The sequence below is a fragment of the Anabrus simplex genome, chromosome 3 (assembly GCF_040414725.1).
Source record: "Anabrus simplex isolate iqAnaSimp1 chromosome 3, ASM4041472v1, whole genome shotgun sequence".
In the NCBI taxonomy this organism is placed as follows: Eukaryota; Metazoa; Arthropoda; class Insecta; order Orthoptera; family Tettigoniidae; genus Anabrus; species Anabrus simplex.
In genome coordinates this window covers 44,348,406-44,365,101 of record NC_090267.1, presented here as the reverse complement: position 1 = coordinate 44,365,101, position 16,696 = coordinate 44,348,406, and the positions used below count along the sequence as shown (strand labels likewise).

The 16,696-nt window shown below is 44.3% G+C and overlaps 1 protein-coding gene across 1 annotated transcript in view; it reads right to left on the bottom strand.

Moving 5' to 3' along the window:
• Positions 1–16,696, bottom strand: part of LOC136866982 (nose resistant to fluoxetine protein 6) — a 158,023-nt gene that overhangs the window by 96,025 nt on the left and 45,302 nt on the right. The window contains exon 8 of the mRNA XM_067144076.2: positions 14,419–14,612. Within this exon, the coding sequence (XP_067000177.2) occupies positions 14,419–14,612 (194 nt within the window). The remainder of the gene's footprint in view (positions 1–14,418; positions 14,613–16,696) is intronic.

Genomic DNA, 16,696 nt, shown 5'->3' with positions numbered 1-16,696 from the left:
CATATACAGTCCAGGATATAGTTCTTGAGGATGAACCTATTTATAAATAAATTCGTGCATATTTCTAGGTTGCGGAAATATGTCTCTTATCTGGGTATTACACAACTGAAGCAGAAAGTAATGGGAAACATTTTCATCCACAAAGTGAGAAGGACGTGATAAATAAATCGAGTCAGTCCTGAGCGTCTCCAAGGCTTGAAACATTTATGAAAACAGACCGGCTAACAGGCTGGTAATGCGACTTTGCTGTTGCCGTGGGGCCAGATGGCTAACATTCCCCACCCCCTCTTTCCTAGACACTGCGCCACCTATCCGCACGGCGCCCTTATGAGCGCTGTTTGGCCAGGGCTGGTCTGGGTTCTGATTAGGCTTGACAATACTAGACTTAACTCAAGTTGGCATTTGACAGGTAAGGTTGGAGGGAGGAGCATTGCACGTGCCATTTCACGATGTTGCCACATTCCAGCATTCCTTCCTATATTCTCTTACCCCTCGCATCCGCCTCACTTGTTCCCTCCTTCATTCTGACTGCTGTGACATGAACTGGTCTTTCTTCACATTCTTTTTTCCACTGTAATGGGAGTGGTCGCAAATGGGACAAATTTTACTGTGACTGTGACTGACTTGGTCTCATGTTGTGTTATTTTTAACAGGGACCGGCCTGATAAGCTCAGGCAGTAGAGCGCTGGCCTTCAGATCCCAACTTACCAGGTTCGATCCTGGTTCAGTCCGGTGATATTTGAAAGTGCTACAGGACGTAAAATCAATAACATTATTATTCTTTAACAGGGGTGGTACCTATAGCCTGAAAAATCATTCAACATGCCCTTTGTCCTATACTTTGTCTCTGTACACCTTATTGGCATGAGTATATATAGGACGTGAAACAAATAAGCAAAAGTGAGTCCGTGGGGAAAAGGGTGCGCGGGGAGGACGGGGGATCATAAATCATGTGTAATATTTACTACACCACCCAGCGGTAGAGTACCTGGCGCGTTTCATCGTACTCGAAATATACATTAAAATACTGTACGTAAGTAGTATAATTGGACAGTTCGGCCGCCACCACCCCCACCGGCTCCTAGAGGCCACCTCCACCACCACCACAGCCAGAGGCCTCCTCCACCACCACCACCACAGCCAGAGGTCTCCTCCACCACGCGCGGTAAATTTGAATTTGTAAACAAAGCCAAGTGCTTTTTGACAGCTATCATCGACAACAACGCATCGCTAACCTCAGTACTGCCATCTCGACGGGCCTAAACCTCAGTAGTACCAACTTAACCTAACTAGCGCGAGATTTGAATAGGTAAACAAATCCACCTGTTTTTTGACAGCCACGTGCTTTTTGACAGACAACAACGTATCGCAAACCTCAGTGCAGTCATCTTGACGGACCTAAACCTCAGTGCTACCAACTTAACTTCACTAGCGCGAGATTTGAATTTGTAAACAAATCCACGTGCTTTTTGACAGCTGTCATCCGCCATCTTTAAACTACAGAGCACCGTGCTGCCCTCTTTATCGCAGTAGCTGCAAATTCGTCACCTGTCATCGGCAGTGCTGCCATCTTGGCGGGCCTAAACCTTAGTGCTACCAACTTAACCTCACTAGCGCGAGATAAACAAATCTACGTGCTTTTTTGACAGCTGTCATCCGCCATCTTTAATCTATAGAGCACAGTGCTGCCCTCTTTAGCTACTTACCTTTGAAATGTGGTGGCGGATAATTTGAAAAATGCTTTTTTGACAGCAGCCATCTTTAATCTAGAGAGCACCGTGCTGCCCTCTTAAACAAACTCACGTGCTTCTTTTCTGACAGCTATCATCCGCCATCTTGCATCACAAACCTCAGTGCTACACTCTTTAGCTAGATACCTTTGAAATGTGGTGGCGGCAATTTGAAAAATTCTACATTCTCTTGTTTGGAAACAAACCCATGCGCTTTTTTGACAGCTACCATCCACCATATTTAATCCAGAGAGCACGGTGCTGCCCTCTTTAGCTACTTACCTTTGAAATGTGGTGGCGGCAAATTCCACGTGCTCTTGTTTGGAAACAAATTCCACGTGCTCTTGTTTGGAAACAAGCTCACGTGCTTTTTTCTGACAGCTGTCATCCGCCATCTTGCATCACAAACCTCAGTGCTGCAGTCTTTAGCTAGATACCTTTGAAATGTGGTGGCGGCAATTTGAAAAATTCTATGTGCTCTCGCTTGCAAACAAAGCCACGTGCTTTTTTGACAACTGTTATCCGCCATCTTTAATCAATAGAGCACTGTGCTGCTATCATGCGGGCAATTTCGTCAGCTGTCATCCGCCACCTTTCATCCACAGAACACCGTGCTGCCCTCTTTATGACATGTAGTAGCGGGCAATTTGAAAAGTTCTGTTAGCTGTCATCCGCCATCTTTAATCAAGAGAGCCCCGTGCTGAACTCTTTAGCTAGATACCTTTGAAATGTGGTGGCGGCAAATTCCACGTGCTCTTGTTTAGCAAACAAACTCCCGCGCTTTTGTCAGCTGTCATTTTACATAGCAAACCTCAGTGCTACACTCTTTAGGTACATACCATTGAAATATGGTGGCGGATAATTTAAAAAGAAAAATTCTACAGCAGCCATCTCTCGACGCTAATTGCATAAGGTGGTGGCTATACATGACTCCTTAAGGGTGCTTACGCAAGATGGCTGCTATACACAAAGAATAGCGATGTTTAAAAATCTTGTGAACAAGGCAGCGGTAAGAATAGCAAGGTTTAAAAGCGTGTACACACCACCTTTTGAAAATGCATGCATCTTCTACTAGAGCACGTGACTATCGCTTGTATCTGCTGCTATCTTAACATAACCTATGTGCACGAACTTAAAGCATAAAGAATAGTTATGTGTAAAAATCTTGTGAACATAGCAGAGTGTTAACTACGTAGGTGTAGACATTGAACTTTGCATGCTGAAGCAGCATACTACGCGACCGTGACGTCACTGCCACGTGCTCTTGTTTAGTAAACCAAGCCACGTGCTTTTTTGACAGCTGTCTTCTTGACGGATCCTAACCTCACATTGAAGGACAATAGAGCGTCGCTAACCTCACTGCTGCCATCTTTACGGCGGTAAACCTCAAGGCTGCCACCTTATGCATGTTATAGCGCGGAATTTAAACTCCAACAACAGAACGTCGCTAACTTCACTCTTGCCATCTTGATGGGCTTAAACCTTACTGTTGCTACCTTGGTTATACGCTTTGTGTTAGTTTACTGTTAATCGCTAAGCTGTTCGCATCATCGAAGTAGAGAGTAACAAATGTAAGTAGATTTAAAGAAGAATCTGTTAGCAGAAGGTAAAAGTCCGTCATGGGAAAACCTATTTCTAGGTATATTTGCGAAGAGTGTGGAAAAGCATTTTCCCAAAGCTATCACATGAGACGTCATGAGATATCATGTAGGACAATTTTTCAATGGAAACATTGTAGAAGAGAGTTCAAGAACGCATACAACGCTCAACGTCATGAAGCCGCGTGTAATGTAGCTTCATCGGGAACAAAATACAAAGAGCTCAACCATATTCCAGCGAACACTGATTTATGTTTAAAAAGTACACCTCTGCGAGAGATTTTTAATTCTCCCTTGTTGTCTAGACCTGCTGCGAGTTCTGTTACTAAGCACAAACTTCAAGATAAAGAGAGGCAAGGTCATGATTATGATAATAAGGATAATGATGTTGATCAAAACAGTAGTAAAGGGAAAGTAGAAGAAGAAAATCTGAATGTTTCATTGCCATTACAGCTTGATGATTTTACTTCATTTCCTAAGCCTACTACACGTTCTGTCGCAGTGCAAACATCTCAAGAAGAGATGCAAGGTAAAGAAGAAGGAAATTTCAACGCTTCATCGCTATCGAAACAAGTTAAGTTTGTACCTAGAAACTCTACTGCTGAAGCACGTATTACATCAAAACAAGTCCCTACACATCAACTGTCTGCATATAGACTCAAAGTTCACAACGAAACTCTGTTACCCTATGTAGATATAAGCTACTGTGAAGACCCCAACGTACTGGCAAAACGTTTACAACTGCTAAGAGCCTATCATGATGCTGGTTACACACAGTACAAAGAAGATATTTTTGAAATAGAGCATGAATTACGTCGTGTAGGTATTATTAAGTAAGCGCTTACCCTCACCTAAGTCATCTATCTGTAGTATATAGTCGATCGAGTAGCTATATTCGTATAGATTATTTCCCAACATTCCCCCTTCCTTAGGGTGTTAACTCCGCCTCAAGTTGTAGAGCCGGTCTCAAGCCCGGATAAAGAGAGGAGAGGCACCCTAGCCCTTTAGCCCTTTAGCCCATTAGCCCTTTAGCCTATTAGCCCTTTAGCCCTTTTGCCCATTAGCTCTTTAGCCCTTTTGCCCATTAGCCCTTTAGCCTATTAGCCCTACAAGGAATTTGCGGTAATCTAATCTTCCTAGAACAAAGGTATCCCCTGACATGTTCTAAACACATGTTGTATCGAGTACAGTGTTCTATTTTAGTCTTGATCACTTATATAGTGTTCTAAACACTTCAATCAATGTTCCGATCACATGATAAAGTTAACAGCATAGAGTGCAGTGTTCGATTCTAGTCTTGTTATGTTTCTTTAGTGATTTGCAAGTCTAAACATGCATAATGACGTCATCACTGCAGCACGTGCTTTCTCAAGCTATCCCGATGCAGGTTTAAACTTGTTCGATAGAGCTATGCCTTGACATAAGAGGAGGCCTTAACAGGTTATGTATAGCCGCTATTGCTTAAAAATAGCTGCTGTTAAGAAAAAGCACGTCGAATTTTTCAAATTACCTGCCAACACATTTCAAAGGTATGAGGTTTAGTGCTGTAAAGATACCTGCATGATGCAAAGCTAGCTTTCTTCATCAGAGCAGCCACCATCTTGCGTGAGCACCTCTAGGCCGTATCATAAGGAGCTGTGTATAGTCGCCGTCTTGTCGCTGCTACCTTGCGCAAGCACCCCTAGGGAGTCTCATAAGAGCAGCAGCCATCTTGTGCAAGCGCTCTTAAGCTGCCTCATAAGAAGCTATGTATAGCCGCCATCTTGTAGAATTAGATAGCTGCCAATGCCAAAGGGTCTAAGTAGGGATCGAACCGTCGATCTCATCATTAGACTATGTTTTTTCTTGTTCCTGATACTGCAAACCTAGGTATCAGGTAGAAAAATTTTATCCGTTTTGCTCTACGATGCACCGTTTTCGAGATATTTAACATTTTGCATTTAAGCCCCAAATTTAATGAATCGAATCAGCACGGTACGTTATACTCTCTACCATAGCTAGACCTGATCATGTTATGAAGACTCGCTTCAATACAAGCTAAAACAGAGCGAATGCCAAAGGGCCTAAGTAGGAACCGAACCGTTGATAGACAATGTTTTTCTTATGCTATCATGTTCCTCATACTGCGAACCTGGGTGTTAGGCAGAACAATTTTGTCCGTTTTGCTCTACGGTGCACCGTTTTCGAGATATTTAAAATTTTGCATTTAAGCCCCAAATTTAATGAATCGAACCAGCTCGACACGTTAGCCTCTAAGCTAGATTTCTTCATAAGAGCGGCAGCAATCTTGCGCAAGCACCCTTAAAGCGTCTCATAAGGAGTTGTGTATAGCCGCCATCTTGTGTCCGCCATCTTGCGCAAGCATCCTTAGGGCGTCTCAAGCCATCTTGTGCAAGGACCCTTAAGCCGTCACATAAGAGCAGCGGCTATCTTGCGCAAGCATCCCTAGGGCATCTCATAAGGAGCCATGTATAACTGCCATCTTGCGCAAGCATCCCAGGGGAGTCTCATAAGAACCTGTGTATAGCAGCCATCTTGCGTAAGCACCCTTAAGGAGTCATGTATAGCCACCACCTTATGCAATTAGCGTCGAGAGATGGCTGCTGTAGAATTTTTCTTTTTAAATTACCCGCCACCATATTTCAAAGGTATGTACCTAAAGAGTGTAGCACTGAGGTTTGCTATGTAAAATGGCGGATGACAGCTGACAAAAGCGCGTGAGTTTGTTTGCTAAACAAGAGCACGTGGAATTTGCCGCCACCACATTTCAAAGGTATCTAGCTAAAGAGGGCAGCACGGGGCTCTCTTGATTAAAGATGGCGGATGACAGCTAACAGAACTTTTCAAATTGCCCGCTACTACATGTCATAAAGAGGGCAGCACGGTGTTCTGTGGATGAAAGGTGGCGGATGACAGCTGACGAAATTGCCCGCATGATAGCAGCACAGTGCTCTATTGATTAAAGATGGCGGATAACAGTTGTCAAAAAAGCACGTGGCTTTGTTTGCAAGCGAGAGCACATGGAATTTTTCAAATTGCCGCCACCACATTTCAAAGGTATCTAGCTAAAGACTGCAGCACTGAGGTTTGTGATGCAAGATGGTGGATGACAGCTGTCAGAAAAAAGCACGTGAGCTTGTTTCCAAACAAGAGCACGTGGAATTTGTTTCCAAACAAGAGCACGTGGAATTTGCCGCCACCACATTTCAAAGGTAAGTAGCTAAAGAGGGCAGCACCGTGCTCTCTGGATTAAAGATGGCGGATGATAGCTGTCAAAAAAGCGCATGGGTTTGTTTCCAAACAAGAGAATGTAGAATTTTTCAAATTGCCGCCACCACATTTCAAAGGTATCTAGCTAAAGAGTGTAGCACTGAGGTTTGTGATGCAAGATGGCGGATGATAGCTGTCAGAAAAGAAGCACGTGAGTTTGTTTAAGAGGGCAGCACGGTGCTCTCTAGATTAAAGATGGCTGCTGTCAAAAAAGCATTTTTCAAATTATCCGCCACCACATTTCAAAGGTAAGTAGCTAAAGAGGGCAGCACTGTGCTCTATAGATTAAAGATGGCGGATGACAGCTGTCAAAAAAGCACGTGGATTTGTTTATCTCGCGCTAGTGAGGTTAAGTTGGTAGCACTAAGGTTTAGGCCCGCCAAGATGGCAGCACTGCCGATGACAGGTGACGAATTTGCAGCTACTGCGATAAAGAGGGCAGCACGGTGCTCTGTAGTTTAAAGATGGCGGATGACAGCTGTCAAAAAGCACGTGGATTTGTTTACAAATTCAAATCTCGCGCTAGTTAGGTTAAGTTGGTACTACTGAGGTTTAGGCCCGTCAAGATGGCAGTACTGAGGTTAGCGATGCGTTGTTGTCGATGATAGCTGTCAAAAAGCACGTGGCTTTGTTTACAAATTCAAATTTACCGCGGGTGGTGGAGGAGACCTCTGGGAGGCCTCTGGCTGTGGTGGTGGTGGAGGTGGCCTCTGGGACCCGGTGGGGGTGGTGGCGGCCGAACTGTCCAATTATACTACTTACGTACGTACGTGCGCTGCCCGCAGTCGCCACACCCTCGTTTCCATGGCAACCATACCGCCACTCCCTTTATCCCTTCCTGGCAGGCAGTAAACGGACCTCCCTCTAAGAAATGTAAAACATCCACTTTAGTTATTACAATACTAGACTTAACTAAAGTTGGCGCCTGACAGATAAGGTTGGAGGGAGGAGCACTGCGCGTGCCATTTCACGATGTTGCCACATTCCAGCATTCCTTTCTACATGCTCTTACCCCTCGATTCCGGCTCACTTTTTCCCTCCTTCATTCTGACCGCTGTGATCTGTTGTAGACTACCTGGCCAGGCGGTGTCGTCCCAATTACGATCACTCTTATAAAACAATCAGGTTTTTATCAGAGACACTGACAGGTTTGGCAACTCCCAGCAAGACGAGCTGCCCTGAAGTTTTATCTCCATGGCAACCGCAATCACCCCACCCTCGTTTCCAAGGCAACCACACAGCCACTCCCTTTATCCCGCCTCGGCAGGCAGTAAACGGACCTCATGTTGTGGTTGATGCTCTTGATTATGGGTTGTTGTTTTTGCGGTGATTTTAATTTTGGGTATTTGATTGCTAACCGAATCGAGTGTTGAAGTTTGAGGTCTTGTTTGGCTATGGTGATGGGTGTGGTTGCTGGTTCCATTCTGGTATTATGGATACTCCGTGTACTACTGGTGCTTACCTCGTTGACTACCTACTGCTGTGTTTTGAGTGGTGTACCGTGGCCCTGACTCAATCAAGCGTAACAAAACTGTGTTGATCTAAAATTGGCGGTTCACTTATTTTGAAGATTTCATTCACCAATTGCGCCTTTCTTTGGTCCTCCCCTGGTCCCGTTGTGCGTTTCTTTCCCCTGTTGTCACCCTTTTGCAACTCGAGATCATGCATTCCCTTAATATCATAGGAGACTTGTAAAGGTATTCGTGCATTAAAAATTAATTTACCACTGTGCTTGAGAAAATAACCTGAATGCGTGGACTTGTAACCATGTGGTTTTTGTTTAATTTTGGTCAGTATATCTGTGATTAGTGTGAGAGTTGCCAAACCTCAAGGTGAACTGCGTCATGTGTCATAAACTGTATCATTGTGGGATGCATTGAAACAATGTGTATTGGGTGAAACTGAATATTTGGTGAACTCTGGTCATTGTGCTCTCTATTTGATGACAAACATTACTCTGGTGATTTTCCGAGTGCTCGGTTAACGTTTCTGGACACTGATGTTGATTGCACCCCGCCAATTATTTCTAAAAACTATGTGATGTGGAACTGTGTCTTGGTCTATTAACCTGGTCATGTGAACTTCTAACTAAAACTAGTTAATCTTGGTGGTCGTTTTCTGTTGGACAACTCCGCCCAAATTTAGTGTATGTGTGACCACCTCATCATTGATGGCATGTGCATGAGATTTTGTCGTCGATTCGGGGCGGGAGGGCTGAGACAGTATTAAATAATGTGAGCCTCCCCCTTATAAACATTTTGAACTGGCCTGTGAGCCCTAGAATATCTGTGTCAATGGACTGCTCGACATACCGTTTTAAACTAATGTAGGCCGCGCGCAGTATCTCCTAGCTCTGTTTGGTTGCGCATGCGCAGACCTACTACCAGGCAAAACTGGCCTGCTGCTTGCTTGCCGACGCGAGAGTCAGTTCGCTTGAGTCAGCCATGATAGCGAGCTCGTGTGGTTTTGTGTCCGGCGTCATGGAGTCGTGGAGTAGCTGGAAACCACCGTAATCTCCCGATAACGGGGATTTGCCCCAGATGAACTAATTGGAGACCTCCTGCCATTCCTTCTGACCATGTTTTTAGATTTATTTTTCGTCTGGATACTTCACAACGAGGTCTGGATGCTGGCGGTGACTGTTTTTTCTTCATCAACAATGTCAGGTTAAAATTCTTCTCATTTCTTCATCACCAAAGGTATGTACCAGTGTTTGGCACACCTTAAACGTCGTCCTGAAGAGGATTTTGATATTTTCGAAGATTTCTGGAAAAATAATAATAATAATAATAATAAATATTTGGACTTCGCCGTTAATTTAATTCCTGTTTGCGTGTGTGGTATCGAATATCTGAAAAACAGTTTCGGCAGCTAATCACAGTAATGTGGAAGGTTCACCATGAACTAAATTGGAATTATTAATTTAAAATTTTACTGATCTACTTTTGGCACTTCCAAATTGTAACCTTCTTTGTAAACCAAGGTACAGTCTCCAAGGTACCGAGCTTTACCTTTTCGGCTTTCTGTTTGCTTCCCTGTGTTTTGTTTTCTAATTTGTTTGGTATGTTTTCTTCTCCCCTCCCCCTTCTGGGGTTTTTGGGTGAATTAAAATTTTTCTCTAGCCTGTTTTCCTCCGTGTTTTTGGAGGCGTTGCTTTTGTTTTGGTGGTTACCTTGGCAACGGTTCGTGTGTGTATTGTTGTCGGGTTAAGAGTTGTCTGGCGTGTTGAGCCGGTGTGGATCTTGAATTATATATTTCGGGGTTGAGTGTATCGTTTACTGTTTAAATTAATTAATTTATTTTCTTCTCTTTTAATATTGTGTTACCATTTCCTTGCCCTGCGTGAGGAGGCGTTTTTACGTAATATTCTGCTTGTCTTGGAAACTGTCCTTGGTGGAAACTTAACTTTTTCAAATTTGGTAATTACGAGAAGCGGCTTCGTTGAAGATCCATTTTATTGAATAATTGTTAACTTAGTTTTTTATTAAATAACTATCCGTGATCGATCACATTTTATTTCAAGTTAGTACTTATGTAAGAAAGTCTATTGGTTTTCCGTTGTTTTCTGATCACATTTAATTTGGTACGGAGGTCACCCTTTCTTTCTTGTTGTTTTCATAAAGTTCTCTATTTATTATCTGCTAAAGAGTATTTATTTTTCATTAATTGTTATTTAGTAATGAATTAATTTTCTTTTAAACCCCACCTGGGTATATTCTAATTTATTTTACTTATTGTTAATTTCCTTTTTCATTTTTCAACCTTACGTTGATTTTATTTACATTTTGGCATTACGTTTTAAAAATAAACTTAGGCTTTATCATCTTAATGTCTGGGTTTGTTACCTACCTTTTGCCCTTCCATTAAATTTTTTTTTTTCAACTTAATTGAAGTGTCGGTTTTCATTCGCCACGTTCGGTGGAGCACTGCCACCGTTCTTCTTGTGCATTTATTTCCACGGCCTTTAAGTCGTCTTCCTACGCTGTTTCCGGTAAGTTATTTCTATGATTTCTTGTTTTTAAATTGTGCTTGAACTTCGGTGTTATTCTTCTTGTGCCCATCTTCTCCCTCGTGTTCGCTATAACTCCCATTTTGGGGCGGGCACGCTAACAACCTTCTCGCCAGGGTCTCTATCTCTCTCCCTCTCTCTCTCTCTCTCTCTCTCTCTTCCTCTCTCTTCTTCTCTCACCCTGGTGGGTAAGGTTATTCACCTCATCACCCCTAGGTGGTACCGGGGTCCTAGAGGGTGGTGAGCGGTGTGAGAGAACATGCAGTTCCTTTGTTACTTCCGGACGAGCGATTCAAGTTCACGAACTTGCCGTATTTGCTACGCCACAGAGCCAGCCGCTGCTTGTTGCTGTGCGTCAGAGGAGGGAAGGGAGGGGAAGTGGGAATTGGGAAGTGGGATACGGAGGTAATGCTCGGTGCAAATACACAAGTTCATCCGTTTTGCATAGTCGTTTCCCAGCCCCAGTAGGCAATGTACAGTTTGTTCTGCACAAATTGACTACTTTGCGAACCCCGTAGAAAGAAAAGATGAACTTCCAGAATACAGGCAGTTTACAGGTCGTTCGTGACACTCCACACATCCTGAACCTAGTCCAGAAATCACTACTAAACGTTGTGAACTATGTAGTGAAGTAGGAGGGGAACATATCGAACATTTACTCTAATTAAATTGTTGGGGGAAATGTTTCCTCCGTCCAGTATTTTGTTCCATTTACAATGTTATGAGTGAAGGAATACACAATCGTGAGGCGGCAGCGTTGCATCTTGGAGCATGTTAAATAATGAACAGAGTCAATTCTTCTTCTTCTTCCACCGCTTTTCCCACATCGGTGGGGTCGCGGGTGCAAACTGTGTCGTACATGTGGTTCTGGCCCTGTTTTACGGCTGGGTGCCCTTCCTAATACCAACCCTATATGGAGAGATGTAATCACTATTGCGTGTTTCTTTTTTTTTTTGCTAGTTGCTTTACGTCGCACCGACACAGATAGGTCTTATGGCGACGATGGGACAGGGAAGGGCTAGGAGTGGGAAGGAAGCGGCCGTGGCCTTCATTAAGGTACAGCCCCAGCATTTGCCTGGTGTGAAAATGGGAAACCACGGAAAACCATTTTCAGGGCTGCCGATAGTGGGGTTCGAACCTACTATCTCCCGAATACTGGATACTGGCCGCACTTAAGCGACTGCAGCTATCGAGCTCGGTATTGCGTGTTTCTGTGGTCATTGGTAGTGTAGTGCGTTGTCTGAATATGAAGATGAAAGTGTTGGAACAATCACAAATAGCCAGTCCCCGAGCCAGAAGGATAAATCACACGTGATTAAAATCCCCGACCCGGCCGGGAATCGAACCCGGGACCCTCTGAACCGAAGGCCTCAATGCTGACCATTCAGCCAGTGAGTCGGACAATGAACAGAGTTAATCAATATTGAACTTTCACGACCGCATTGTTTTCGAAATCGACTTTCAACCTATTAGATCGTGTTATACGTACATAATATCGATGGCCTAGATTGAATACCTCGTATCTCACAAAGTTCTTCCTATCCATTATTTCCCTTAAGGATGGTTACGCCTTCCAGCCTCACATGGATATGCAATTCATCAGAAACATGTTCGTTGTGTTCTTTATACTATGCCGATGTGTGAAGGAAAATGAGCCTTACCGTACCGTACTATATGAAAGTATGTTTGCGTGACGTATTAATAACTCCTACAGTATAATTAACAAGGTTCATTTTCCTTTATCCGCACGCATAGGAAAATAATCCCAACAAACATTGTTCTGATGGACTTCATGCCCAAATGAGGCTGGAAGGCGTGACCAGTCTTAAGGGAAATAATGGATATGAAGAACGTTATGAAATACGAGGTATTCAATCTCTGCCATCAATATATGTTGCAGGGATAGTAAGTACAGAACAAAAATGGCCAACCAGACACAGTGGGATCCGAACCCAACCGACGCGAATTCGGGAGATATTGGGTTCGAATCCCACCGGTGGCCGATTGGCCATTTTGTCCTGTACTTACCATCTCTTCAACACGTACTACTGTATGTATGCATAACACAACCTAGTAGGTTGAAAGTTGATTTGGAATAAAGAGAGTTACAGCGACCAATAGACGAGAAGGTGTAACGGTTCAAATCCTGTTACAAGATGATAGCTGTATTTTTATTATTTTATCTGTATTATTATTATTATTATTATTATTATTATTATTATTATTATTATTTTATCTGTGATATTATTACTATTATTGTAATTATCATTCTTATTCAATTCAATTTTGCAATGCTTGTCGCTTGCATGTATGCATATATACGTATGTGTAGAATAACACTCAAGACATGTACAGTGAGAATTGTTAAATATCAGATGTTAGATGTGACATCGTTACATTGTGCAATACTGGTGGCGATTCTGTCAAGTCATTGCCACGTCATGGCTACGTCATCGTGAGCATTTAGCAATGAGTTCAGATATTCAGCCGCCCCAGGGGATTTCACCATTACATGTAATACTTGTCGCGTATGTGGGAGTAGGTCATGGTTATTTCTGGAGATTACGTAGGTGTGCCATGCAACGTCTATATGAAGTGGCTGCATATTGTTGCGTCAGCCATTAGTTAAACGGAAGCTGAACAGTGAAGAAGTCAAATGGATAAGTGGACAGTCATTATTATACTGGAAGCAGAGGCCACAGTTGGCCATTGTGTGAACGAGATGGAGAAGACTCAGTGAGCCAGTAGTCTTTGGTCATTGAGAGAGTGAGGCCAAAGTTGGTCGGTCACTTAGTTGAATACCATACAGATTTACCAAGAAGACTCAGTGAGCCAGTAGTCTTTCGTCATTGAGAGAGTGAGGCCAAAGTTGGTCGGTCACTTAGTTGAATACCATACAGATTTACCACGAAATCATATGATATGGAGAAGAAGCAGTCACATGGATACATCACCAAATTAGGCGTGACACATCTACAGTAAACACCAGAGCGGAGCATTATCTCTGTCCCTATCATACACCCCACTTCCCCTCCCTCTCCTTCTCTTCCCTTGTGCTCTAGCATAGAAAATACGGCGGGTTTGTCAATTTAAATCGCGCGCCCGGAAGTAACAAAGTAAGCTTATTTTCTCGAAAAGAAAAAATGTCCGCCATTCCGATTGCAGCAACGTTCGCAACATAATGCGAAGAACATACCTTTTTTTATAATAGTATAATTATGATTAAAGCCCGGATTTTTATGTCGTAACAGCTTAGACTGCAGTATAATTTGGTTAGTAGGAAGTGTCGGCCATCCGCTCTTCCATAATGTAGCAAGAGTAACATAAATCATAGGGGTTCTGATTCAATCCTCATAGCACAGCGGTTGTGAAGGTAGACTATACTTGCCACTCGCTTCAGTAAGTTTGCATTCTAACCTATTAATGCATAAAAATTCGGGCTCTAGTTATGATGCATTCTGTATATTCGGAAGTGGAGTGAGAAGAGTTTACCGGGCGAGTTAGCCCTGCGGTTAGGGGTACGCATCTGCGAGCTTGCTTCCAGGTGGTAGTGGGTTCGAGCCCCACTGTCGACGGCCCTTTTTTCGTGGTTTCTCATTTTCACACCAGGTGAATGCTGGGGCTTACCTTAATTAAGGCCATGGCCACTTCCTTCCCTCTTCTAGGCCTTTCATATCCCATCGTTGCCATAAAACCTGCCCGTGTCGGTGCGACTTAAAACAAATCAAAATGCTGAGACGAGTGTTCATACAGCTATGACTCGTAACACGCTAGTTCTATTCCACAATTATTAAGGTTACATGTTACTTACTTCATGAGACCAGTAATCAATCCTGGATATTTCCGAACATACGAGAGGACGAAATTAGACACAAGTCCTCCAACAGTTAACAATCCCATCAACATCCAGCCAAGTTTTGGCATCTTCCAGAGAGGTATCAGTACCAAGGGTGAGAGCCAGAAGAACTGCATATCATCCGCTAGATACCACGACTGTGGGACACACTGGAACACATAGGGGGAAAAAGAAATATTACAACCTTACAAAAGAAACTCTTCGTGGCAAAGGGAAACCAAAAATTCGGAGCAGGATGAACATGTCCCATGTTATAATAGGGCCTAATATCCGACTCCATGGCTAAATGGTTAGCGTGCTGGCCTTTGGTCACGGGGGTCCCAGGTTCGATTCCAGCAGGGTCGGGAATATTAACCATAATTGGTTAAATTCGCTGGCACGGGGGCTGGGTGTATGTGTTGTCTTCTTCGTCATTTCATCCTCATCACGACGCCCAGGTCTCCTACGGGCGTCCCATTAAAAGACCTGCATCTGGCGAGCCGAAGTTGTCCTTGGACACTCCCGGCACTAAAAGCCATACGCGATTTCATTTTTACAAGGCATAATTCTGTGGCTTGGTTCTAAAAGGGCCAAGATAAAAAACGGTTTTCATTCAATGAGGATATTTTAGTTTTGCTAATGGTTTACACTTTATGGAAATCAACTGACTAAATCCAAAAAAAATGTACACTGACTGACAGAGCAAATGCAACACCAAGAAGGAGTGGTTCGAAAGGGATGAAAGTTGGGGAAAAAACAGAGACGGCACGGACGAATAATTGATGTTTATTTCAAACCGATATGCAGGTTACACAATGCGCACGGCATCGACTCAGTAGGATGTAGGACCACCGCGAGCGGCGATGCACGCAGAAACACGTCGAGGTACAGAGTCAATAAGAGTGCGGATGGTGTCCTGAGGGATGGTTCTCCATTCTCTGTCAACCATTTGCCACAGTTGGTCGTCCGTACGAGGCTGGGGCAGAGTTTGCAAACGGCGTCCAATGAGATCCCACACGTGTTCGATTGGTGAGAGATCCGGAGAGTACGCTGGCCACGGAAGCATCTGTACACCTCGTAGAGCCTGTTGCGAGATGCGAGCAGTGTGTGGGCGGGCATTATCCTGCTGAAACAGAGCATTGGGCAGCCCCTGAAGGTACGGGAGTGCCACCGGCCGCAGCACATGCTGCACGTAGCGGTGGGCATTTAACGTGCCTTGAATACGCACTAGCGGTGACGTGGAATCATACGCAATAGCGCCCCAAACCATGATGCCGCGTTGTCTAGCGGTAGGGCGCTCCACAGTTACTGCCGGATTTGACCTTTCTCCACGCCGACGCCACACTCGTCTGCGGTGACTATCACTGACAGAACAGAAGCGTGACTCATCGGAGAACACGACGTTCCGCCATTCCCTCATCCAAGTCGCTCTAGCCCGGCACCATGCCAGGCGTGCACGTCTATGCTGTGGAGTTAATGGTAGTCTTCTGAGCGGACGCCGGGAGTGCAGGCCTCCTTCAACCAATCGACGGGAAATTGTTCTGGTCGATATTGGAACAGCCAGGGTGTCTTGCACATGCTGAAGAATGACGGTTGACGTGGCGTGCGGGGCTGCCACCGCTTGGCGGCGGATGCGCCGATCCTCGCGTGCTGACGTCACTCGGGCTGCGCCTGGACCCCTCGCACGTGCCACATGTCCCTGCGCCAACCATCTTCGCCACAGGCGCTGCACCGTGGACACATCCCTATGGGTATCGGCTGCGATTTGACGAAGCGACCAACCTGCCCTTCTCAGCCCGATCACCATACCCCTCGTAAAGTCGTCTGTCTGCTGGAAAAGCCTCCGTTGACGGCGGCCTGGCATTCTTAGCTATACACTTGTCCTGTGGCACACGACAACACGTTCTACAATGACTGTCGGCTGAGAAATCACGGTACGAAGTGGGCCATTCGCCAACGCCGTGTCCCATTTATCGTTCGCTACGTGCGCAGCACAGCGGCGCATTTCACATCATGAGCATACCTCAGTGACGTCAGTCTACCCTGCAATTGGCATAAAGTTCTGACCACTCCTTCTTGGTGTTGCATTTGCTCTGTCAGTCATTGTATCATACGTCCCTAATCCTTGTCAGTAACCTAACATAATTGGCAAGGGTTTATTTATTAAACTTTAGCTGTTCATTTCACATTTATCAGAGACATTCGCCCTTTTAATGTGTTGTATGCTGGGATAAAACGCTTAGTACTTGATACT